The sequence below is a fragment of the Microcebus murinus genome, chromosome 18, assembly GCF_040939455.1.
Source record: "Microcebus murinus isolate Inina chromosome 18, M.murinus_Inina_mat1.0, whole genome shotgun sequence".
In the NCBI taxonomy this organism is placed as follows: domain Eukaryota; kingdom Metazoa; phylum Chordata; class Mammalia; order Primates; family Cheirogaleidae; genus Microcebus; species Microcebus murinus.
In genome coordinates, this window is record NC_134121.1 from 40,233,165 (window position 1) to 40,259,659 (window position 26,495).

General features: G+C 49.3%; 2 protein-coding genes across 9 annotated transcripts in view; both read right to left on the reverse strand.

Moving 5' to 3' along the window:
* The window catches only part of PNPO (pyridoxamine 5'-phosphate oxidase), a 200,072-nt gene that overhangs the window by 82,461 nt on the left and 91,116 nt on the right, over positions 1-26,495 (reverse strand). The window lies entirely within an intron of this gene.
* Positions 6,050-18,467, reverse strand: NFE2L1 (NFE2 like bZIP transcription factor 1). 8 transcript variants are annotated; one of them, XM_075994511.1, is made up of 6 exons: positions 18,339-18,467; positions 15,882-16,890; positions 10,895-11,074; positions 10,372-10,461; positions 9,982-10,140; positions 6,050-9,241 (listed from the first exon to the last, which is right to left on the reverse strand). In XM_075994511.1, the coding sequence occupies exons 2-6, from the start codon at positions 16,389-16,391 to the stop codon at positions 7,895-7,897; spliced, it is 2,286 nt and encodes a 761-aa protein (XP_075850626.1). In that variant the 5' UTR covers positions 16,392-16,890; positions 18,339-18,467; the 3' UTR covers positions 6,050-7,894. The 8 variants fall into 8 exon arrangements, with proteins under 8 accessions (XP_075850626.1, XP_012621468.1, XP_020136842.1 ...); XM_012766014.3 differs by having other exon boundaries at positions 10,895-11,107; XM_020281253.2 differs by lacking the exon at positions 18,339-18,467 and adding an exon at positions 17,968-18,081.

A 26,495-nucleotide genomic window follows, 5' to 3' on the forward strand; every position in this document is an offset into this window, starting at 1 on the left:
GTTCCTGGCTTTGGTATGTAACAGATATGACCTTAGCTAAAATAAGCTTCTCCAAAATGTTCAGGAATTGGCTCTGTGTTTGAGCATTGAGTTAAAATGTCATCCATTTTCTTAATGTTATTTTCTGCCAATAATTCTAGAGCCAAAATGGGGCTAGACTCTTTTAAAAAGGGAAATATTGTATTTCCGCTGAGCTCAAGTCAGTGTAACAGTTGAACTCTACTCAGTAGTATAAAGAATTTATTTCAGATAAACTGATGTGTAAATACTTGTTTTCAGAAGGCCTCCTAGGGGAAGTTTTAGGGAGATAAAAGTAGAGCTGGGGAGCCATATTAAACGTCTGGGTCATGGACTTCTGTACAGAAGTCTAAGTTGGTTCTTGTGGTCACTGGCAATAGCAGTCATCAGTAGCTAATTAAGGGAGTTTGGGTGAGATGGGTAGAGGCGTTCTGATTCTATTCACCATCAGATGTGCTGAAATACGACTTCAGCCTTGGTGTATGTCCAAAATGGGCTACTGTTCATCTTTAGCCTCACCTTTGGAAGCAACTTCACTGTCATTTTTGGTATTCCTGAATTACTGTAAAAGCTGTCATTCTCCCCCAGGGAAGACACTAAAATTAATATGCATTGCAGTGAAAATAGAAATGAAGATACAAGGCCGGGCGCGGTGGCTCACGCCTGTAATCCTAGCACTTTGGGAGGCCGAGGAGGGCGGATTGCTCAAGGTCAGGAGTTCGAAACCAGCCTGAGCGAGACCCCGTCTCTACCAAAAATAGAAAGAAATTAATTGACCAACTAAAAATATATATACAAAAAATTAGCCGGGCATGGTGGCACATGCCTGTAGTCCCAGCTACTCGGGAGGCTGAGGCAGTAGGATCGCTGAGTCCCGGAGATTGAGGTTGCTGTGAGCCAGGCTGACGCCACGGCACTCACTCTAGCCTGGGCAACAAAGTGAGACTCTGTCTCAAAAAAAAAAAAAAAAAGAAATGAAGATACATATTCACAATTTTCACAGTTTTGTTATCTTCAAAAGCTAATTATCACATTTCTAGATCTAAGGTTTAAGGATACATTTTTCTTAAGTGATAGTGGAGGCCAAAATGCAGAAATGTTAGAAATAAGTATAAGTAGGCACAACAAATCTTAAGTCAGCTTCAAAAAGTATTCAAAGGACATTTCTTCAGGCAGTGCAAAAACATGTTTGTTGGATGGCTTCCATGAAATTACACCATCATAGACCTCTTGCCCAGGATTACCTTAGAAACTATTAGAAAAGGAGAGCTTACTAATATAGTGACATCATTATCTGAGGTATCCTATACTGGCAGAGCCTGTCAAAAAAAATCTTGGTCCTCTACTGTCTTCAGTTGGATTTCTACTTAGTACTGTAAATGGACAGCATAATGACCACAGACTATAACAACTGATGGTGCTGAGGAATAATAGTTCTGCATTTAATATTGTTTGAAAAAATCTCACTACCAATTTCAAATAATTTTAAGTAATTGAATTTTTAAACTTGTTTTCAGATATAATCTTATATTTCAGAACTCAATTCTATGGTGGTCATAGACTAGGTTCAATTTGACTTTTACCCTTGACCATTTGTTGTTTGTCCATGTGTGCTCATCACATCTTCATAGTCCATGGACTGTGGCATTGGGAATCTACAATATAAGGCAATTATTTATCTCATAGTAAAGTAAAAGGGAAAATGATAGAGGAGATTGCTACTGCAAAAGAATTTGGTGGAAGTAGAGCTCTGAAATCCAAATCTGGCTCTTTCTGCAATAGCTCCTATTGGGCTGGGATTGATGTGATGTGCAAGTCTTCCAATGCGGACATCCTCACTTTAAACTTACAGCTAGCTGATAGGACTGAACTAAGTCCAGGCTCAGTGTTTTTCCCCTTCCATAATTTTTTCTTCTTTTTTTTTGAGACAGGGTCTTGTTCTGTTGCCTAGGCAGAAGTGTGGTGGGATGACCATAGCTCACTGCAACTTCAAACTCCTGGGCCTAAGCGATCCTCCTGCCCCAGCCTCCTGAGTAGCTGAGACTATAGGCACATGCCACCATACAGGGCTAATTAAAAAAAAAATTTTTTTTAAAGAGGTCTAGGTATGTTGCCCAGGCCGGTCTTGAACTCCCGGCCTTTTGCAATCCTCCCACTTCAGCCTCCCAAAGTGCTGGGATTACAGTGAGCCACTATGCCTGAAACCCTTCCATAATTTGATTGAAATAGAACTATCACTACCAGGCCAGCATTCAACTTAGTAAAGGAGTCTTGGCTTTTAGCACTAGGAAACAATTGTCAGGAAGAGGCATCCTTGTGTTTCAGGTATAGGATTATGGAAGTTGATAGAGAATAATAAAAGATTCCAAGACAAATGTCAGTCTCTGTGGATCTGCACATCACCTTGGTTTGACTAAGTCTAGCATTGAGATTTTCTCCAAAAGTTACTGCTTTTCTAGCCAATGTGTTAAATTTGTTCATTTCTCTTTTATGGATGACTTTTAATCAACCTTGGCCTTTTAAATTTGTCGCTGGATAAACTGCTGAATGTTGAAAGTGAATGAAATCTGAAATAATACCATCCTGCTGGGATGAAAAGCATAGGTGGCCTTACTCCATGGGGGCAAGCAAAGCAGTCCCTTGCTAAAGCTTTTTTTTTTTGCTTAGTTAGACCAGTGAGGCAGCAGAAGTGAGGCAAGGCTGAACTACTAAGTTTACAATATGTGCTGACAATTCAGCTTCTATAAGTTTTCATTTATATTAAATAGCCTGTGTTAAAATATTCAACAGTAGGACTGGGTCTGCATTGTGACCCTATTGGTTTATATGGTGGTTTGTGTTAGTACTAAAGCCACTATTTACCCTGGATGGATTTTTAACTCCTAGTTGACTTTGACCAAGCCTGCCCTCTTGGCTGTTTGCATAGCCTAAGGTCAGGCTGGGCAACTTTGAGGCCTGGCTTTGAGATACTAGCCCATTTCTACAATTACTGCTTCAGCCCCTACCTGAGGATTGGAATGTTTAAGTAAACTGTATTAGCCTAATTAAACTTTTGTTTAATACAGAAGGCAGAGTGCTAACTCCTAGTCTTTTCTCTACCTCTCCTCAAGTGAACTAGGTTTTGTTTCCTTTGTTGAAGGAGTATCTGGAATTAAGTAAAAAATACTGTACAACCTATCCATTCTTTAAGTTAGGCTGAAAACAACCAGTTTTAAGACCTTTGTTGGTATTTTTGTGTACTCAAAAAGGAAGGCAAGGACTTCTATCCACCTGATTTTGAAAACACACCTCTTTAGCAAGGTCCCATGCTCACTCCTCCAGAGACAACTTGTGCACTAGATTCCATTTCTTATCTAATTCAGGCAGACGTGAACTTTCAAAGATCTGACAGAACAAGGACTAGAACTCCTAGTGTTAAATTTCACATGTATCCCCAGTGTCCCCAAATTCTCATTCTCCACTACAAAGTTCAGAACCAGAGACAGGATGATGGAATTCCTTGAGAAGATGAAAAGTCAGGTTATTGTTTTTGGTCCATTGACAGATGACAAGGTGAAGGTTTATGGGTCCCTTTCAATTACCAGATGCATCAGTGATAGGAAAACAAGGAACCACACATGACAATCAAGCACAGGCAGACACCAGGCTAGTACCTGTTTGTATATGTATAGCATCAGTATGGAAACAGACTTCTTGCTGTCCACCTATTCACCATGGAGTGCCCTAAACTACATTTAGTCTACACTTCTGAAGTTGTTGCTCTTGGCCAGTGCCTACAGGATGAGGTAGGAGACTTGAGGGTAGTGGGAATGTTATTTTTTATGCAAGGCACTTACATATTCTATTTCTATTGATACCAAAATAGCCCCAGCTTCAATGGTGAGATCCACACAGTGCAGTGGTTGAAACAGTCGGTCTTTTTCCATTTCCTTAACACGAGTAAGAAGTGTGGAAAAAATTCCTTAGGACTGCTGAAGCCAAGACAAAGCAAGCTTTCCCAGGCCCCACCCAAGCAGGTTGTCTTGCAGTTTGGTCCTTATTAAGCCTAAGGTCTGCTCATCTCCCTGCCTTGGCCCAGGACCTCTTCTCATTTCCTGTCATGGGGGGGGAACCTGCTGCGTTTTGATTTCAAGATTGCTCTTTTTTAAGCACCAAAGGAGGCAAGAAAAACTTCATCTTTCTCTGCTGTATCCCTTTTAATAAAAGGATTTGTTCTATAAAATTTGGATTCAGTCAAAAGGCTGCACTTAAGAATCTAGAAGGCCTTGCGTCCTCATGTCTTCTTCCTGCCAGAAAAAGCCTGGAGGCTAGAACACCCACTCTACCTGCCAGCAGAAAGAGGTCAGCCCCACAGCAGTGCTGACCCACTTGGCCCCACGCCACAGCTAATCAGCATGATCTTAGACAAAACTCCGTCTCTCTGTAAGGGTGTGGGGGGTAGTATTAACAAAAATACACTGACTTAGAACAGGGACACTTAGCAAAGGCATAAAGAGAAATTTTTCAATCTCTAAATCTTTTAAGTTAGAAAAAAAAGGTTGCCAAACAAGTTATAGCCTGATTGTCTACTAAACATACATATATGACTGCATGTGCCACATAATATTTTGTCAATGACAGACCACATGTGACAGTGGTTCCATAAGATTATAAGGTATTTTTACTGTACCTTTTCTACGTTTAGATATGTTTAAATACACAAATGTCATTGTGTTCCAGCTGCCTACAATCTTCAGTACAGTAACATGCTGTGCAGGTTTGTAGCCTGGGAGCAATAGGCCAGACTATACAGCATAGGTGTGTAGTTGGCTATACCACCTAGGTTTGTGTTAGGGCACTCTGATGTTCACATGGCAAAACTGCCTAACAACACATTTCTCAGACTGTATCCCAGTCATTAAGCAATACATGACTATACACACATTTCTAGAAAGGACACAAAAACATTAAATAACTGAATTTTACTTGTCACAGTTTAACCTATGTATAAATTGTATTTTTAATTATTGGCAAGATTAATGTTTTTCAATTTTTAGTCTTATTTCCTCTTTAAGAATCTTGGTTTTATCTGGCTTACAGACATTATTAGTCAGTTCCTTATTAGGAAAGAGTTCCTGTTTGATAAGACCAACCATTTCCAACTAGAGACTGGGGGGGAGGGAAAGCCCTTATAAACTGAAACATAAGAAATCAATGTTATTCTTAGAATTCCACTCCACCGCTTATGACAATTCTAGTAGCTTCACGAAAGGACTGAGCTGAGCCAGGTTACAGAGTGTACCCAGGAGGTCAAGATCACAGGTTCCATTATGAGGATCACAACTTCTACACCTTGTCCAGTAAACTCACCGAAGACTGCCAAGTGAGCGTTCAATCCTCAGGCATTTACTAAGCACCCCATCCTGAGCTGGGCATGTGGGAGTTCTGGCATTCACCCAAACAACCTTAAGGCATTACAGCTCTCCAGAGGCTGGGTATTAGAGCAGATTTTTTGAGGGAGGACAGATTCTAGTCACCTTAGCTGGGAGATTTTCCAATGTCTTAAGCCCTGGGACACTGTTCTGTGGTCCTGCTCGTGGTTATGTTGTAGTGCTTGCCAAGTGTTAGTCCCATAGACTTCTCAGGCTTTCAACATCATGACTACACTCCAATGCACCTTTAGCAGGTGGAGCCACTAGAGAAATAACAGCACAGTCAAGCTTAAAAAAGGTTTGTAGCAGGTGGACAGGGAAGGAGCTGGGCCATATGACACCTCCATAAACTCTGTGAGAGGTGGAAGACCAAAAGAGGTCTGGATCCTTCCTGAGAGGATTCAGTTGGCAGCCCTGTAAAATATGTAACACCTGCCTGGAAGGTTCAATACAGCATTTAAGACTTCTTTTTAAATTCCCCATTGTCAGCCTCTCCAGCTCTCCACCCACCTTCCCATGTGTGCTCTGCCTCAGCCACCAATGGCCAGTTTTCCCCCCAGGGGGCCTGTTTCCTTTACTCTCAATTTAAATTCAAAGTGGGGAAAAATTGCACTTGAGAATGAATCATCCATTTTATTTTATTTTATTTTGTCATGTGCTCAACAGCATCTCTCTTTTTCTCTCCTCTCCCTGGCAGGTCACAGAGATAAATTAAAAATAAACTCTACAAGGAAAATAATTTATAAAAGCACTCCCAGGCTCACACCTTCTATCCCTACTGTTCAGTTAGGAACCCTCTTCCCCCCCATGCAGAGAGGAATCAGTGCTTTTCTCCCCCAACTCACTCCAGCTAGTCTGGGGCAGTACTTAAAAGCCTGGCAGAGCTGGGGGCAGCAGTGGTAGTTAAAAATAAAGACACTGTGGTCCTGAAACCATCTGGCCACCTTGGCTCCCCATCTCTGCCTCCCCCAGGCAGTCTTCCAGGAACCTGTGCTAAGCTGGGGCTGTGGAGAAGCTGCCTGTGGCCCAGAGCTTAGGGGGTGCTCTCAGGCCTCATTACATGCACCTCCCATTCTCCTAGAAAGAAACCCAAAAAAGAAAGCAGACAGAGACCTCAGGACAGAGGAGAAAAATCCCAAGTGTTCACACAGTTACACGGAGTCTTTATGGCAAAGAGAACATTTAGCAGCTTTGAATATTGGGGCATCTCCTTTTTTACTCAACACAAGCATTCTAGACCCTATAAGTGAAACAGGGCACAAGCCCTAAAAAAATCAAAGCGCAAGAAATTCTAAGAGGACTAGTTTTTTTGTAGTTGCTGGGGTTTGTAGTTTTTGTGTTTTCCCAGTTACAAGCCCAGTTGTTAGGCAGAGGCCTGAGGGAAGGGTCACTCCCCAGTGTTGTGCTGAATACTGCCTGGAGGGTAGTGCACTGGCTTCTCCCTCCATCCCATCCCCCTGCCTCACGGAAGCTCCTAGAGGAGGAAGGCCACAGGCTCAGTACCCAGAGCACTGCCAGCACCACACCCAGCTACATCAGAGCTACAGGCAGCCGTGATGGGTGAGAGGTCCGAGAGGTGCGAAACGGGACACAGACATGGGATGACAGGAAGACTACAGCATTCACATGCAGGCTCTGATGGAGACAGTGAGAGCTTCAGCTCGGGTGGCTGGAGCACGAAGGGAGATGGCAGTGGCAAGGCAGTGAGTGACATGCGTAGTGTTGGGGCTGCTGCAACATGGAGCCTCATGACCACTTCCTGTTCACTCTATCCTTTGACCCTAAACCTCCAAGCCAGTGTTGAATACCAGTGGTTCCCATTAGATTGAAACATTACAGGTGACAATATCCAAGAGCTCCCCTTCAAGGATGCCAAAGTGCAAGGAGCAGAAAGTTAACAAGCCCCTCCCGGACCCCACCCTGTGTCTGTGTACCCCCCTGGGGTGAAATGGGGTTTATCACACTAGTAACCTAGGCCCACCCGAGTCATTCAAACCTGCTGCCTGGAATCCTGGCCAAAGCCAACCTTGACCTTCCCTTTGATTTTCTTCCCGCTTTGATTTTTTTGGGGGTTTCCTTCCTTCCTTCCTGGAATGAGACTTTCCCCTACTTTCCTCTCCTCTCACAGGTCCCCCCTTCCCCTTGTGGTCCTTCGCTCTGCACAGCTTTTCTACCTTGAGCAATGCTGGCACCACCCTTGCCTCACAGGAAAGGGGTAGGGTGAGGACCCTGTCCACCCAAATGTTCTGGCCACTTCCATCCCACCCCCGTGGGGGAGTCGAGCCAGACTGCTCCTGCGCCTGCGCCCGCCTCTTCCTGTACACTGACCCGCAGTCATCCCATCTGAGAAGATATATTGGATAAGAAGGCATTAAAGTCCCCACTGTAGGTCCAGGTCCAGGCCCAGGCCCAGCCCTTCTCCAGTTTCGGTCTTGGTGAACGTCAACCCCCCTTCCTCCCCAGGCTCACTTTCTCCGGTCCTTTGGCTTCCTCTCCTGCCGCCGGGCCTGTTGGTCGGCCATGGTGCGGGGGATGAGGAGGACACTGCCATCCCCAGCGTACTGGAGCGCATACTGACTGGGCGAGTAGGGTCGCCCGTTCTCATCCCGCAGCCGCCCAAACACCTCCTGGTACAGGCTCTGGACCTTCTGCTTCATCTGCCGCAGGGACCGCAGGAACTCCACCTTCTCCCGCAGCAGCCGGGCCTTATCGCGCTGCAGGTCTTCCACGTCGCGCTCCAGGTTCAGGATGGTGTCCAGCTTGCGCTTGCGGCAGTTCTGCGCCGCCATCTTGTTCTTGCCCCGGCGCCGGATGTCCCGGATGAGGCTCAGCTGGGCCTCACTTAGCTGATATTTGGACAGCAGCTCGTTGAACTCCTCCACCGGCAGGTTGATGATTTTGTCATTGGTGAAAGGGATCTTCATGGCTCGGGCTCGGTGCTCATCCCGGCTCATCTGCTTGTCCAGGAAGTCAGCCTGCTTCTCCTTGCTGCCCTTCTTGAGGGCGCTGGGGGGCGGCAGGTCAGCAGAGTCGAGCGCGCTGGGCGCCATGTTGTACGTGTGGTTGTGGCCCACGTGCTCCAAGTAGGGCAGGCAGGAGAGCTGCGACGGATCCTGGTAGCTCATGCGGCAGAACTTGGAATACTCAGGCTGGTAGCCCACAGCACCCTCGGCCTCTTCCAGATCCAGGGTCTCAGAGTCAGAGCTGTAGCCAACGGCACCTTCCTCGGAAAAGGAGGAAGAGGCAGAGGAAGATGTGGAGGAAGAAGAGGAAGAGGAGGAGGAAGAGGAAGAAGAGCTGCCTTCAGAGCTGCTCAGGGAGGAAGGGCTATGGCTGGAGTCCAAGGAGAGGCCTGAGTCAGAGTCAAACTCCTCCTCAAGCTGGGAGGCCTGCACAGGATTAAAACCTTCTTCAATGGCCAGGTCCATTAGGCTGATCTCATCCAGCATGGCTTCGTCTAACAGACCCCCCAGCGGGTCAGGCAGCTCCGGGCCTGCTGTGTCATTGGCTGTGCCATTGAGCTGGGGTGGAAAGAAGAATCCTGCCAGGTTGGTGGAGCCAAAGGTGGAATTGAGGCTGGTGGAATTGCTGGGGACCAGCGGGAGCAGCGTGGAGCTGCCAGCCACAGGCAGGCTTTCCACCTCGGGGCTGAAGAGTGAGAAGTCCTGGCTGCAGCCCCCCAGGGATGCCTGATGCAGGCTGACATTCTGATTGATGGGAGTGTTGGGGGCAAGGCTGTAATTGGTGCTCAGTGGGTCTCCAGGAGGGGCATTATAAAGGATTTCACTTGCTGACGTGTTCACTTCCATGGCCTAGGAGGGGAGAAGAACACCACTCTTCACTAGGAGCAGACCCCTGCCCTGGTGCTCACACACTGCAGGCACCCAACAGAGGCACAGACAGCTGCATGGGTATAAAGACAAGAGACTGGAAACCAAAGCCCACAGTGTCACCTCCTGGCCCTGCTTGTTCCACGAGGCCTGGCAGAGATGGGTTCCTTCGTGTGGGCTCCACCCCAATGCAGGACTGACCAGCTCCTGGTCATGTCTGGCCAGACTCCCCATCTTGGAAGGAGAGGAAGAAAACACTACCACTACATCTCATTATTGCAAAACCTTGCCACACCACTTGCTGAGTGACCATAGGCACATCACTTAACCTGTCTGAGCTTCAATTTCCTCACCTTTGAAATAATAAAGGGCTGACCAGATGATTGTGAGGGCCAAGGGAGACAATGAAAGCTGTAAAGCACTCACTGTGTGAGTGTCTGGTATCATTAACTCAGAACCCTGGAAGCACCCAGCCACGTGACTATCTGCCTGAAGGAAAAGAAGAAGGTACGCCTAGGAGGCAGGCCCCGCTTTGGAAGGCTGTCCTGGGCTTTATTTAACCCAAACCCCACTCCTGACTCCACTTCCCACTGTCCCAAGGAGACACCTTCTCATGACTCAGACAGAGAAAGTATTACTCCGCTTCTCTCCCCAGAGATGGAAAAGCAACTGAGTGCTAAGACACTGTATGCAAAATCCGATAGGTTTGTGCCCTGTCCTACCTGCATCTCCATGATGGACATGAGATCTTGCCACTGCTGTTCCAAATCAAATGGTGACTCTGTCCCCGTCAGGAGAGGAGACAAGAGGTTGTTTTGAAGAACTGGGGGCTCACTCTCACTAGGCACTGCTTCTGTTATGCTGGAAATGTCTGCTGGAAACTAGGGCAAAACACAAGAGGCTTTAACAGGGGAGAAGGAAAGACCACCACCTTATGCTTTCCTCCCAGAGACTACCACCTAGAGTCTGCTTCTGTTTCTTCCTTCCTCTGCATTTACCCCCAGCAGCCAGGACAAGGCCAGAACCAACAGCTGGCCCCTCAGCCTTGGAGGGACACACCACGTGCAGGCTGCCCTGCTCACTTGGTGGTCTCTCCCTGGAGTCCTGCTCACCTCAGCATTCTCCCCAAAGGGGCAGGTGGCCTCCAGCAGCCTAAGGCACTCTTCCAGGGACAGGGCCGTCTGGTCCTCCCCACCAGGCACCTGTGGCAATAGCAACTGTAAGTCTGACCGACCTGGGCCTTGGGTGCCTGGGGCTGAAGCCTCTTCCCCAGCATGGCTGCAGGTCTGCAGTCTCCTTCCCATTCCTCTAATCCCAAACTCCCAAAGACAACAGAAGGGAGAGTGGAAGAATCCTGAAGCAAGGAGGAAGATGCTAGATGCTTCCCACCTCTGCATTGTCTGTTGCCAAGGCCCTCTGCGCTTGCTGCAGTCCACTTCCCCACCCCCACCCCCGCAGCTCAGCCACTGTGACTTATAGACCCCAACCCAGTAAAACCCCAAATAAAATTCAGGTCCACCCCCCGGTAGACAAGACCTGCCTTCTCTAAGGGAAGTTTCTGAAGAACTGAAGCCTGGTTTGTGAGTTTCCGGGAAATAGGGAGAAGAAAAGCCCAGGAGGCAGAGGTGGCAGTACCTGTGCAGGGAAGCTCTCCCCGGTCTCTCCATCCACTAGCAGGTTTCGTGCCAGAGCTTCCGCTCCCTCACCGGCCCAGGTGTCCTGCTCGCCTCCATCTTGCAGCTCCTTATCCACATCCTGCTCCTTTTGGCGCTGACTATAGTCAAAAACCTCACGCCCAGCCCCCAGGTCAATATCCTGTCGCCAAAGGATGTCAATCAGATCTATGTCCTGAAAGACAGATCACCATGACTTTAGCTTTTGGGTCCCAGGGCCCCTCCCTATCTTGCCCCTCTGAGGTCCCTCCTAATGTCAATCCAGTTAGTCCTTGGTGATGCTCCTCCCAGCCCTGCACTCTGCCAGCCTTACCCCCTGCCCCTCTGTACCAGCAAGCCTCCATTCATCCATTTCTAGACACTACCCCTTCCCCCAAAAAGAGCCACTAGCGAAAACCATTAGCATGGCTATCACCATAAAGGTCTAAAGGCTTAGGATCCAGACTAGAGACACACCCAGGCCACAGGGCAGGGCTGCCTCACTCCTACATAAGAAGGGGGAAATCAGGAGACACTTCTCTTTCTGGGAATGGGAACCCCTTAAAACTTGGTTTGTAGGAAGCTGGCCAGATAAGGCAAAGGCGATCTGTCATGCAGAATCCCTTAGCGGTGGCCAGGCTTGCATCAGCCTGTGGTGCCATTTCATTTGCATAAAGGGGTGGGGTGGGCTGGAGAGGAAAATCCCTGCATTTCCAACCACCTGATGCAACCAATGACAACGACATGCTGTCTCCAGCCCTTCCTACAGCCATTCCCCCTTCCCCAGCTGACAGCAGGAGTAAGGCTGAACACCCACAACTCCTAAAGCCCAGGCTCACCTCAGGATCTACCCCTGCCAGAATTCCCACTCTCAGCTGATCCTGGCAAGCTGCCTCCACCCCAGGGGAGCCTCAGGCAGTCAGGTGACCCCACTGAGCATCCCACCCCTGCCCAGGCCAGCCCCAATGTGTCCCTTCCTTACCACACCCCAGAACTCACCAATTCCCCATCAGCCAGCCTACTCAAGGACACAAGCCCCATCACTGCTCAGCTAACTACTGCCACCCTAGGCACCAAAATGTGTCCCTCCTGCTCTACCCTGGTGGCTCCTGAACATTCCTGCACCAACTGCCACCCCATCACCACCAGCATAGAACCCCAATAAATAGAGCCATTTGGGCTTCCCATACAATGCCGCCCCCTGTGGCTGAGCCCTCCCTACAAGTCTGAAGAAACCCTAAAGTGTTGCCTTCCATTCAGGTTTAAAAGCAGACACTTTCCAGAAAGCAATGTCCTTAAATCAGACCCACCTTCCTGGCCCTAAGCAGGTATCCCTTTCCCACCATAACCCTCCCAATCCTAAGACCTCCCAGATGTACCACTCCCTTTAGTCTCCCCACACACACCAACCTGAACAGAAGCCCTGGACCCAGGAGCAGAAGGGGGCTGGGCCACCTGGTGACCAGCCAGCAAAGAGTTAAGGGGCCGGCTGCCTTTGGCATGGCCCCCACCACTGTGAGAGCTGCGGTCCAGGCGGGTCATGGTCTGCGAGATGAGCCCCAGGGCAGCCGGTGCCGGGAAGCCGGACAGGGGGCTGCAAGGAGCTCGTGGCTTGAAGGGAGCACACCAGGCTGGAAGGGTGGCCCCTTGCTAGCTCCAAGGGGCCCGAGGAGGGTGCCCCGCCCGTGCTGCTGCCTGGGCGGCCCAGCCCAGCCCCCTTCCTCCATCCTTGAGCAGCCCCCTCCCACCTCACAACCCCAGTTCCACTCAGGCGCCCAGCAGCCCCCACCCTGAGCTCACCGCAGAGGCTGCAGTGAGATGGGACTCCCACCCCATGCTCCGTGCTCAAGCTGCAGAGGAAAGCAAGCTCCCTCCTGGGCCTATCCTCCCGCTCCTCCCTCTCTCCCCCTCCCCACGCCCCCCAAACTTGTTACCTAGGCTGCCGCAAGGAGCCAATCCCCTCCCCCTCCCACCCCGCAGGTCACTGCTGAGGCTGCAGAGAGCCAATCCCCTCCCCCAGGTCAGCAGCTGGGCTGCGGAAAGAGCCAATCCCCTCCCACTGTCGTTACCTAGGCTGCGCCGAGAGCCAATCTCCTCCCCCAAGTCTCCGCTGGAGATGCGGAAGGAGCCAATCCCCTCCCACCGCCTGTTACCTAGCTGCAGACGGGAGCCAATCTCTGCACCAGGGCAGCTGGAGAAGCTGCCGCAAGGAACCAGCCCATCCCTGGGCCGCCTCCGTCTCCTTGAGGAGATGCACCCAGGGGCGGGCAGCCCCACCCAACCCAGTCAGTCAGCTGGGGTGGCGCAGTAAGAGCGCCCTGGGGGAAGGGGTGCCACTCTCCTCCCTCCTGTCGCATCTTGCTCATCCAGCCCACTCAGAACTGAGCAGACACTCCTCCTGCAGCTTCTCCCGGAATCTAAATTCTTTGGTGGAAGTGGAAGTTTTCTCCTTACTCAGGAAGGCTGTGGCCAGTCCTCAAGGCCAGGGACCACAGACCAGGAACCCAAGGCGCCCAAGCCCTCCATGAACCAGGGATTCTGTCACCCTAAAACAGGCCAGACTAGCGAAAATGGGAAAGCCATTTTTGCACATGTGCAGCAATGTCACAGCGACCAGGCCTAGCCCCAAACAAGAGAAGATACAACCCTGAAGCCCTGCACTTCGGGAGACTCCGCAATGTCCTGGCCACAAATATGCCCCTACTCTCCTTTTCACCCCAGCATGTTTCAAGAGCATTCTCTGCCTGACCCGTGGCCCACATCTCTCCAATGAGGAAAGAAGCCCCCAACAGCATCAGTACCACAATTCAGACTCCCTAGACTGGCTTCTCAAGGGGAAATGTAGCTCCCTCCTCACTACTGCTCCCCTGGAGCCTAAGGTCAGGTCAGAGACAGTATGTTCTCTCTGGTCACAGCCTGCTCCTAGCCTGGAAAGAATTGTAAACAGGCCACCCCCCTGCTCTGGGCAGAGTGCCAACCTCGAGGGGAATCCTATCCCTCACAAGGGCCTAGCCTATGGCTGTCCATCGGACAGGCCTGGCAGCGGGGAGCACCACCACCCCAGGGATAATACCGGCTCCAGCAGTGCCTGTCACATGCTCTGGACCTGGGTATTTTTATCCTGGAGTTGCTGAGGAAATGTTGTTCTAGACACATAACAATCCTCCCTTCCCCCATGCCCAGCCTGGGCCCCTACTGCTGACCCACCCCACCTCCCAAGGAGCAGTGAAGGCCAGAGGTCAGAGAAAGCACAACCTTCATGAGGGCCAAGAAACAGAGGAAGGCAGGGTCAAAGTCCCAATCCATCCAGCCCCAACCCACCCAATTATAACCAAAACATCTCATTCCATCTCAGGAGAACACCTGGCAGGAACAGGAATGGAGTTACCCCTCCATTTGCTCCAGGGTTCCCAGGAGCAAACCCAGTTCCCCCAGCCCTGAAGGAGCGACCCTGGGGCAGAAGCATGGAATCAGAGGCTGGGAGGCACACCTCAACAGGTCACTGCAGGAAAGAGGAAGGGGACACAGAAGAGAGGTGAAGTTCCAAGTGGCCCTGCAGGAAGCTAAGACAAGAGGCCCTGAAACATAAGAAATGTTCCTGGTTCTCATGCTCAGATAGTTCTAGTCCCTCTCAAAGTAGATCCAATATGAGCCAGCACAGCATAGAGCAGCGTTTCTCAACCTCTGCACTACTGACAAGTGTGGTCAGATGAAAATCTGTTGTTTGGGATCATCTCACATTGTTTAGGATGTTAAGCGGTATGCCTAGCCTCTACCCATTGGATGTCAGTATCACCCTCCCTCCCTCACAAGGTGCAACAACCAAAAAACTCTCAAGATATTGCCACCTGTCCCCTGGGGGGCAAAATCATCCCCAGTTGAGGACCACTGGCCTGTAACAAGCCATATTCTTTGACAGTCACATTCAGAGAACTGAGCTCAAGGAAAAGGTCCCAATGCAGGAAGGGAGGCAAAATGTGGTCTGATCTGGTGGGCAGAAAGAGCCAAGTTCTGCAGCATCTACAAAACCTCACATCCCTCTATATCCCCACATCTCGGAAAACACATCCCAGCACAATACGGCCTTCTCCCTTCCCTAATGGCCAGAGTGCAGTGGGCCTTTTCTCCAGCTCTTTGAGGCTGTTGGCAAGCCAGAGCCAGACAGACCCAGAGCTCAAAGCAGTCTTATCATGTTGGTAGGGTAGGGGTAGCAGCAGCCATTTGCATAGTTCAGGGAAAAGAACTGCATCACTTTCTGCCCAGAACAGTATGTCAGCCACATCACAGGAGCTAAAAATTTCTTCTGACAGCTCAAAGCAAGCCTACTTGGGCAGCAGAACGCAGTTTCTCTTCTAGCTCCCAGCCCTCTCTTCCCTACTCCCTGCATTGGCCTTCAGCAAAGAATGGAAGCCTTGGCCCTCTCCTGGCCAAGAATAACTATCTGAATCTACCCTCTGGCTCAGGCCCAGGAGAGCTGAATTATCAGGACCTTATCACAATAACAGGCCTTACCACAAAGAACTTCAAGGTATGTATGTGTTTCGATGTGGTGGGAAGTACTAGGCAAGAGTCCACTAAATATTTGTGTCTTAGCAACAGATATACACCATATCCGAGCCGGTCACAACATGACTCCCTCCCCCACCCCAGGCCTCCAGTAGTCATGTTGAAATCCAAGCAGTAAACACCCTGGCATGTGCTAGGAACCTCCCACTGCCCTGACAGTACATTTAGAGGTGGGTCAATGGTTCAACACAGGGAGATGCTCCCAGCCCCCAATCCTACACTCAAACAATTCAGCCCATTCCTATCTAGAACAGCGCCTGAGACACCCCTCACCGCACCCCCACAACCCATCTGGCTCTTTAGAGAGGGCTCAGTGCTGCCACCACAGTCCCTTAGGACCAGCCCACCACCCCGCACCCCAGACACCACCCACCCACCCACCCACCCTCCCCAGGGACACTAACCTCTTTGGTTAAGTCTCCACTGACTGGAGGGGCTACAGCCCCCAAATCCTCCAAATCTTCACTGAATCCCTGCTCCGTTTCGCTTTCTCGCACCCCGTTGTCTGGGCCTGTCACATCTTGGAGGCCACTGGAGCTCTCAAGGGTGAGGCCTGAGCTGGGCTGGGTGCCAGAGACAGACCCCTCCGGGTCCCGGTGAACCAGCCAGGCATTTACCTCAGTGGTTGGCACCTGGAACCTGTCCAGGGCCCTCACCTGACTGAGGAGCCGCCGGGCAGTGAAGTAATTGTCCAGGTCTATGCTCTTGGGGTGGATACCATAGCCATCCAAAGTATTCCTCAGGTTGTGGAACTGGGTCTGAGTATAGGCAGAACTGGGCCCCAGGATGATCTCCCGGAGCGGGGGGAGCTGTGAGGTCAGGTAAGTATCCACGTCCACCCGCACCCCAATCAGACTCAGCAGAATGGTGAACTGGAGAAGTCCTTCCGTTAAGTATTTCTTCAGAGAAAGCATTGCTGAAGGACCAGAATGTTTATGCTTTTTGGTTTTTAAATCTTCCAAAAGACAAATCAAGGCCACTGCTCTGCCGCTCCAGCCAGCAGGTTACCTTCCTCAGTGCCAAACCTCGTACCCCACCCTGGCAGAACACGGGCTGAGCTCCCTGATGGCCCCAGAGGAAAGCACACCCTGTGGAGCCAAGGCCACTCTCCAGACCACATTCACTTTCTCCTTCGAAACACCTCACCTCTCAAAGTACAACTGTTCCTAACCCAGTCCAGGCCCTCAGGGCCCACGTGACTTACTGTCTCCACAGTCCACATACAGTCACTTCCTCACTCACATTAGTTGTCCTCTCTGTAGATTCCACTGCAGGCTGTTCTCAGGAACAGCTGATGAATTTTTTTTTCCTTCCTCCTAAGGTTTATTTTCTTTGGCTGAAGCTACACGCCTTTTGTCTTGGGTCAGAGTGTCCCGCCTCCTCCACACTTACCAGGGGGGTTTCCAGAGAAACCTGAAATGGGAATCACAGAGCAACAGAATAAGATTCCACACTTTTCACGCCATGTTCAGGGTAGGAAAACCTTCACAGAGGGTAGAAAACACATTAAAAGGCCACTCTTATAGGAAGAAAAAAAATCACTCACTCTCAGAGAAAAACCAAAACAACCTGTTATACACAGAACAACAACTATAAAAGGAAGGATCACATAGGAACTCAGTTACTGGATATTAAATTTGCAATACCCTAAAAGGTAGCTTGCTTTGGATAAGCAGACAATGCCCAGGGCATCCAAAATATCTTACACCTTGTTTGATTTACCAACCCTCCCCCTCATACAGGCCATTACCCAGCTTCTATTTTTAACATGAGAAGTCCATTTCCCATCTTAAAGGAAAGTTGGTTTCCCATCTCTCAGGAGAAAACTGCCTACAACAGTTGTCCCTTCCAGTGTGAAAGGGGAAGGAAAGATTACTAACGGGTGTGAAAGGACATAAGGACAATGTTCAGGCCACAACTTCACACAAAAGAATAAAGCGTTTTCTTTTCCTAACTTTGATTTCCCTTTCCTATCACTTTCATATTTTAAAACAATTTTTTTTTTTAAAAAAAAAAGAGGGAAAGAGGGAGATGGTGGGGGCCTTCACAAGACTACTGCGTACAGAATTTGCATAGGCAGGTTTTATTTTCATTCACATGACCTTCTGAGCCAAAGCAGAAGGATATGGCCAAATTCTCAACCCAGACTGCCAAGTGAGGAGGGGGCTGATCTGCCTTTCAGTTTCTGGTCTTTCCTTTTGAGCTTCCATTAATTTGATAAATCAACCATCTTCACTGTTGTGACCATCTACCAACTTCATTCTTAAGGTCTCCCCCCTAAAAGGGATCTACACATACGCGCTCGCACCCCTCATTTGGTTAAACACAATGCAACCCAGAATTCCTCCTTAACGCTATCTTCCCGTTCTCACGCAATTTATCACTAAAATCTCCCAAGGGCCAATTAAGTTCGAGAAACCAAAGTCCCTTAAAGATCGACTTAGGGCCAGAGGGCCCTGGCCTTAGTACGTCCCACCCTGCCCCGGGTACCCGAGTCCGGCTGGGACCAAGTCGCCATGCCCACTCTTGGAGCCTCCGCTTCTAGCCTCCTGGGGCGGCAAGCGAACAAGCGCTACTTCCCCAGCCTTGACCCACCCTTACAAGCAAACCCCACCCCGCCCTCCGTCCCTATGGCCCCACCCCACTCCTAAGCCTGGGCCTCACACCACGCCTTCCCGTGCCCACAACCCTGCCCAGTCCAACCCGCCCCCAGCCGGCGTTCCTCTCGGTCCCGCGCGCGGCCTTTCCCTGTCAGGCCCAGGGTTGGGCCCCTCAGAACAATCTCGCCGCCCCTCACCCCATAAGCTTCGGCCCCGCAGTGCTGCACCCCCCCCCTTCAGGAAAAGGAATATCCCCGATACCCGCTGCTGAGCTCGGCGTCCGCCGCTGCCGCCACAGCAGGCCCTCAGCCCGGGTCCCGGCCTCGCCGCCGCCACCGCCGGCCGGCCTAGAGCTCCCCAGCCTCCGCTTCCCTCCCCGCCCCCTCCTTCCACTGCACTCGAAAGCCCGCCCGCCAAAGCCACCCCAGGAACAGTTTCTCCAATCGACAGGCCGAGAATATGGCCGTCGCCGGAAGTCGTTCTGATTGACAGGCGAGCGGGCCCAATGGCTGAGTGTGCCTCCTCCTCCCCGGCTCGATCTTCCAGGACTGACAGGGTCCACAGTCCAATGGGTGTCGAGGCCCGCCCCGCGGCGTGCGCCCGCCAATGAATAGCGCGAAGGCCCTTGTATCCAGTGGACCCCTCCGCCGCGCGTTCTTTGAGGCGTGTAACGTGGATGGGTGCAAAGCATACCTGGGTTCTTCCAGTTCTTCCGGGCCTGGGAGATGAGGGCCTAGGAAAGGGAATGGGAGGCAGTATCGGCGCCGCAACGCGGAATCCCCCCAGTGAGGGTTCCCACAGTGACTTGCGAAAGTCCTGTGAGACCCAAGGGGGCCAAGGTGGGGCACAGAGCATGTGCTTCTCGTGGTTGCGACGCTTATGCTGCCATCTTGGTTGCTGGCAGAGATACCCCAATTCAGCCCTGGTGCGGGCCTGGTGCATCTACCCGGCGGTCAGGGACGGTTAGTCCTAGTGGCCTGGGCAAGTGTCGTCACGACAGTGATGGAACGTGAGCGGTGTGAGAGGGATGGTGTAATAACGATTTTTGTCATAGACACCCCGAAGAGCCCCTCCTTGCCTAATCCTTCATGGTGTTTAGTCTTGCTTTTTTAGCGACTTTCCTGAGTTTCCAGTGCTCTCCAGTCCCATCTAGCCATATTTCCAAAACGTGTATGACTCTCAAACATGTTACCCCCACCGTCACTTGGGGAGCTTGCTAAACTTGCAAATTCTGAGGCCCCACTGAGAGTCTGACTGAGTAACCATGCGTTGACGGCCTGATAACCTGCCGGCCTGGGCAATTCTTTTATTAATTTATTTATGTATTTATTTATTTTTGAGACAGGGTTCCGCTCTGTTGCCTGGGCTAGAGTGGAGGCATCATAGCGCACTGCTCAAACTCGTGGGTTCAAGCGGTCTTCCTGCCTCAGCTTCTGGAGTAGCTGGGACTGTAGGTGCACTGCCACCAGCACAGACAATTTTTCTGTTTTGGGTAGAGTGAAGTTTTGCTATGCTGCTCACGCTGGTCTTCAACTCCTGGCCTCAAGAGATCCATCTTGGCTACCAAAATACTGTGATTACAGGCCTGAGCCACTGAGCCCAGCCTGCGTGGGTCATTCTAGTGCAGGTGGTGTAAAGACCACATCTAGGGAATCACTGAGTTGGAGTTTGTACTGTGTTGCTCCCAGCTGTGGGACAAAGAGGTATCAACTCAAGTTCTCTCCTTGGAAGAGCCCATAGTCTATTGGTCAAGTCATTGGCCCTTACAGACTAAGGCCAAGGCCAACTGATAACTTACTAGATAATCAAATCCATCATGTGCTTGCAGAGTTAGGAGGCTTAGTCTCGTGTGGTTTAGACTATGAAGTACTTTTGCCATGTGTAAACATACACCAGCATCCACTCATTGAATTCTTACAAAACTTCTCAGTTACTTTACCCATTTCAAACACTGAATCAGTTAACATGTTTTACTTATTACTTACTGTTTACTTATTATTATTTTTACTTATTACTTACTGTTTCCCAGCAAATACTAGAATATAAACTCCACAAGGACTATCATTTCATGCATTAACTGTTGTGTCTTCAAAATGTAAACTAAAAGAAAATCTTAAGGCTCCCAACTGAATGGACCCCCTCCTGACTAAGGAGATACCTACCCTAAAACTGAATTGTCTGCCTTGAGGAGGGAAGTCAGACAAACCTGATCATGCGCCTCTCCCTTGTTGGAGATATCTTTTATAACTCATTAACAGGCCTGAGGCTACACCAGACAAACCTGCAGGTCCTCAATTTACACAACAAATAGTCCGGTAGCTTGTTTCTGAAAACATCTCCTTATCTTAAAATAGTCCAAACCTTTAGACAAAGCTTCATCTCTTTAACCAATTACAAGTCAAAGAATCTTTAAACCCACTTATAACCTGTAAACCGCCCTCCCCCCACTTTGAGATGGGCCACCTTTTTGGGCCAAACCAATGTATGCCTTCCCTGTATTGATTTATGACTTTACCTTGTAATCCCTGTCTCCCTGAAATGTATAAAACCAAACTGTAACCCAGCCACAGCGAGTCCACTTGCTCAAGGCTTCTTGGGTGTGGCTCTGGTTCATGTCCTCAAATTTGGCTCAGTTAAACCTCTTTAAATAATTTTTTTTTTTGAGACAGAGTGTCACTCTGTTGCCCAGGCTAGAGTGCCGTGCTGTCAGCCTAGCTCACAGCAACCTCAAACTCCTGGGCTCAAGCAATCCTGCTGCCTCAGCCTCTCAAGTAGCTGGGACTGCAAGCATGCGCCACCATGCCCGGCTAATTTTTTCCATATATTTTTAGTTGGCCATTAATTTCTTTCTATTTTTAGTAGAGACGGGGGTCTCGCTCTTGCTCAGGCTGGTTTCGAACTCCTGACCTGAGCGATCCTCCCGCCTCGGCCTCCCAGAATGCTAGGATTACAGGCATGAGCCACTGCGCCCGGCCTTAAATTATTTTACAGAGTTTGGCTTCTTTTCCGTTGACAAAAACTTAGAACAGTGCGTGGAATTTATTAGACACTTAAATACTGAATAATTGAATGGGGACTCAAGGAGGCAGGCCTGTGATTAGAAGTTCCTGTTGAAAGAAATTAAGGCCAGGAGTTGTGGCTCATGCCTGTAATCCTAGCACTCTGGGAGGCCGAGACAGGAGGATTGCTAAAGGTCAGGAGTTGGAAACCAGCCTGAGCAAGAGCGAGACCCCCATCTCTACTGAAAATAGAAACATTAATTGGCCAACTAAAAATATATAGAAAAATTAGGCATGGTGGTGCATGCCTGTAGTCCCAGCTACTCAGGAGACTGAGGCAGAAGGATTGCTTGAGCCCAGGAGTTGGAGGTTGCTGTGAGCTAGGCTGATGCCATGGGACTCTAGCCTGGGCAACAGAGTGAGACTCAGACTCAAAAAATAAAAAAAAGAAAGAAATTAATTAACCACACCTTGGAGGAGGTGTGGTTTTGAGGATATGCTGTGGTACCAAGAAAATAAGAGACCATTCAACCCCTGAATTACTGAGACAATTAAGGTAAATACTGCTATTGGGTAAAAAAGGAGGAGAAATTTGGGTGTGACTATTAACTCTAAAAATAAATCAAGAGGGTTGAGAAGGAAATATTTAAAAACCATAGGACTGGCCGGGCGCGGTGGCTCACGCCTGTAATCCTAGCACTCTGGGAGGCCGAGGCGGGCAGATTGCTCAAGGTCAGGAGTTCAAAACCAGCCTGAGCAAGACCCCGTCTCTACTAAAAATAGAAAGAAATTAATTGCACAACTAAAAATATATATACAAAAAATTAGCTGGGCATGGTGGCACATGCCTGTAGTCCTAGCTACTTGGGAGGCTGAGACAGGAGGATCCCCTGAGCCCAGGAGATTGAGGTTGCTGTGAGCTAGGCTGACGCCATGGCACTCACTCTAGCCTGGGCAACAAAGTGAGACTCTGTCTCAAAATAAATAAATAAATAAAAACCATAGGACTGAAAGCTATCAAGACTCAACTAAAGTTATAGCGTTTCGTTGAGAAGGTAGAAGCAGAGATAGCATACTAAGAGTGGTCATTTGGCACAGCAAATACAGAACAATTTTAAGTCCTGACACAGTTAAAACAAATGAAACTGGATAATCCTTCATGGGGAGTCGGGAAACCTTAGCACCAGCCAAACAGAGTGTTTTAGGCAAGTCCATTTTCCAAGTGTCTTGGGCTGCATAACAGGTGCCTAGTATAAAAAATAAAGTGGATAAAAGGCTAACATGAAATCAAGAAAGATATATACAGACTGAAATGAAATACCGCAGCTGCAGGTGGGGAAGCCACGCTGGGGAGATGAGGTACGGTTCTGTCATGTTATTTTTGAGAGCTTAAATTCATTTGGTCACTTTTTAATGATTCCTGAGTATTTTGGGATAGCTCCCATACCATCTTCTCCTTTCCCTGGGTCCTGGGTGTGGAGGGAGTGGCAGGCACTGAGAAGAGGGGCCCATGTTAGGGAAGGGATACAAGGGTAGTGATCTTTGGTTTTTGCTCACATTTTTCTGTTCATTTTCTTTCGCTTCTGAACTTCAGGTTCAGTATATAAACGTGTATAATAATTATTTGAGTATAACATGGGAGAGAGATGGATCAGGAAGTGTACTGTTGGGTTGAAAAGTAACTAGAGGGTAGCTAGAAAAATTTCCTGCTTAGCAGTTTTACAAAGGTAGGAAGAAAAGGGGAAGGACAAAGAGTTGCAAGGGCTGAGGAGAATATATAGAGACAGTAGCAATTGCAACAGCAGGCCTGGCAGCGTGTAGGCACTGAGATATCTGATACTCCACGGTAGGAGGCGGAGACAGAAAGACTAGAGTTCCAGATCAAGTCTGAGCAGGTGCAGACCTTCCCAGAACCTGCTGATTAACCCTGTAAAACCAAGGGTGTGTCCTTCCCCAGGAAGCCACCCTTCTTCCTTTCCCCAGACACTCCCCCACCCCACTTTGCCTGGGCCAGCTGTTGTTTTTTTTTTTTTTTTTTTTATTTTATTATTTTTTTTTTATCTTCTTTTTACCTTACTCAATGCAGAGTGATGTTTTGTTTTTTTTAAGGGCAGGGAGTGAAGGGGGGGGGTTCAATTTTTTTTTCTTTTTTTTTTTTGAGATAGAGTCTCACACTCTGCTGCCCTAGGTAGAGAGCAGTGGCATCACTGTAGCTCACTGCACACTCAAACTCCTGTGCTCAATTGATCCTCCTGCCTCAGCCTCCTGAGTAGCTGGGAATACAGGCACGAGCCACAAAGCCCAGCTAATTTTTCTATTTTTAGTAGGGGGGGGGGTGTCTCACTCTTGCTCAGGCTGGTCTCGAACTCCTGAGCTCAAGCTATCCTCCTGTCTTGGCCTCCCAGAGTGCTAGGATTACAGGCATGAGCCACCTGGCCCAGCATGGGACAGCTGTTAATAGGACAATTACTCAAGAAGCAAAAGAAAGATCCCGTGCTGATGTGTCATCAGTCCCGGTATATCCGTTAAATTAGATTGAGACCACTGGAAAAAGTGAGCGCATGCGCTTGTTCCCTAAGGGAGAGGTTGGCAGCCATCAGTAAAACTGGGCCTTTGTCCTGTGACTCCAGGCTGCGCTAGAGAGAGGAGAAGGCAGTGGGAACCCAGGAAGAGAGTTAGTTCTAATGCACAGGGATTGGAGGGGGGGCATAAAAAGAGCCAGCTAACTATAAAATATACACCGGAATCCCCTCATTCTCTGTGAATATCGGTGCTGACCCACCCAGCTTCCCTTATAGGAAAAGCTGCTGCTGCCACCAACAGGCACATTAGCCTTTAATCATCCCTGGAGGATGACACCTGCCAGGAACCCTCAGAGAAGGGGTTGTGGGAGGGCAGAACAGCTGGGACTCAGATTTCTACTGGAATAGCAGGGAATTGTCTTCCCCTAAGGTTGTGGTCCCCAAACCCCAGTCCTCAGCCTGTTAGAGACCAGGCCACAGAGCTCTGCCAAACCCCCACTCCAGCCCCCCCCCCAGTCTGTGGAAAAATTGTCTTCCATGAAATTTAGGAACGGGGAAGGGTGGAGGGGGGGAGGGAAAGGCAGCAAAGCAGGAGGTGAGCGGTGAGCTATCAAATACAGCCACTCCCCATTGCATCACCACCCGATCTCTGCCTCCCCCACCCACCCTGGTCTGTGGAGAAATTGTCTTCCATGAAACTGGTCCCTGATGCCAAAAAATTTAGGGACTGCTGCCCTAAGGCAGTCTTTTGGCCATTCTGGTTGCCCGTTATTTTTCCTTCTTTAAAAATATTTTTAAATGTTGCCAATCTATGTATTTCTCACCCTCCAACCCCACCTAATCCAGGGGAATGGATTATATGACTGCCTGAGATATCTTTACAGCACTTCTGATTCTAGGATTACATCCTGTCAATACTAAATGTTAGCATGTCTTGCAAGGAAATCAATTAGTTTTCCTGCTAATCAGGACATCTGGCCCTCTTTCTTACATGGTAAACATCATTAGCAAACTTGTTACCATTAAACCATCAAAAGAGGTAAAGCTCTTCTACAAGCCAGCCTCTTCCCTGTGCACCACTACCACTCTGTCTTAGAAGATTGCTTCTCAACCCTGGCTGCACATTAAAATCACCCCAGGAACTTGTAAAAAAAAAATATATATATACACACACACACACACACACACACACACACACACACACACACCAGTGCTGAGGTCCCACCCCTCACCAATTAAATCAGAGTCACCCAGAGCAGATTTAGGCATCAGTATTTTGTAAAAGCTCCTCAGGTGACTCTCATGTGCAGCCAGAGCAGAGAATCACTAGCTCGGAGCAAAAATGGTAATCAGGAACGGAGACTAGAATCATCCCTGATTTGGGATATGTACTTTCTCAATCTTAAAATCCTCCCTTTCTTGACCTATACAATGAAAACGCCTCATTGTTAATTCATATCTTGGCATGACATTTTTTGAAGCTGAGTTCAACTGTCCCGTGTTTTGCCATGTTGTCCCAAACATTGGGTAAGTTTCTTTACATAGCTCTCAGGTGACATGTCACAATCAGGGAGGTGCCATTGTGAGGTGGGAAGAGTAGGTGTTTTGGACTCACAGCTGGATTCAAAATTCCAGCTCTGTCACTAGTTGGGCCATCCTGAGCTAAGTGGAGATAACAACATACATATTCATCAAGCTTAAAGACCAGATCACATGTATAAAGCCACCAGGGCATGGGGACAGAGCTGAGGGCGGGGCTCTTTCTTGGCCAACCCTCTCTCCACCCACCCTACAACTTTATCATGGAAAAGGCCAAAGGCATTGACGAAATTAGAGCTGTCCTTAGGATGGTCTACTGGAAAGCCATCCTGCAACCAGAACCTGGAATCTCTAGTTTTCTCTCTAGACTCTAGAGGATGCCACCAGCACACACATCCACGCCTCATATTCCACACACACACCTCCCCCTCTTGACATTATAGCAGGAAGGATAGAGAGAGGTTGGTACCCAAGGGAGCTGTTTCTTCTTGTCACACTAGAACAGATGCTGAAATCCGAGGACAGACAGCACAGAAATGTGGCAGCAGGAGGGTGAGTCAGAGGAAACAGAATGGTCTCCCCTCCAAGATATCCCAAGGCCCAGAGGAGAACCTAATTTGAATCACCTGCCTCCTGGGACTCCAAAAGGCAGGGACCAATTTCTGATTTCAGCTACTCCACAGACTCCAGCTGGTCAGAGATGTGCACAGCCCCCTCCCCACCCAACTGCACCCCCTCCTGCCCCAGGGAACAGAGGGGAGAGAAACATGAAGCCTGCATTTTTTCTTTTCTTTTCTTTTTTTTTTTTTTTTTTGAGACAGAGTCTCACTTTGTTGCCCAGGCTAGAGTGAGTGCCGTGGCATCAGCCTAGCTCACAGCAACCTCAATCTCCTGGGCTCAAGCAATCCTACTGCCTCAGTCTCCCAAGTAGCTGGGACTACAGGCATGCACCATCATGCCTGGCTAATTTTTTGTATATATATTTTTAGTGGGTCAATTAATTTCTTTCTATTTTTGGTAGAGACGGGGTCTCGCTCAGGCTGGTTTCGAACTCCTGACGTCAAGCAATCCTCCCGCCTCGGCCTCCCAGAGTGCTAGGATTACAGGCATGAGCCACCGCGCCCAGCCCCTGCATTTTTTCTGAACCTAGCTTTGGCTTTCTTATCCTGGGGAGGCCCTACCGCAGGGTCTCCTCTGCCACACTGCACGTTTCAGATGTGCTGCCAGCCTTAAACTGCAAAATCTTCTTGGGGGCCATGTTCTGTGGAAGACTCTGTCCCAATACCCGGCACGTTTAGCTTGCATTTTTACATAGTACTCCGTTAAAGGTGCACCTCAGGCTTGGGGGCATGCAGGGA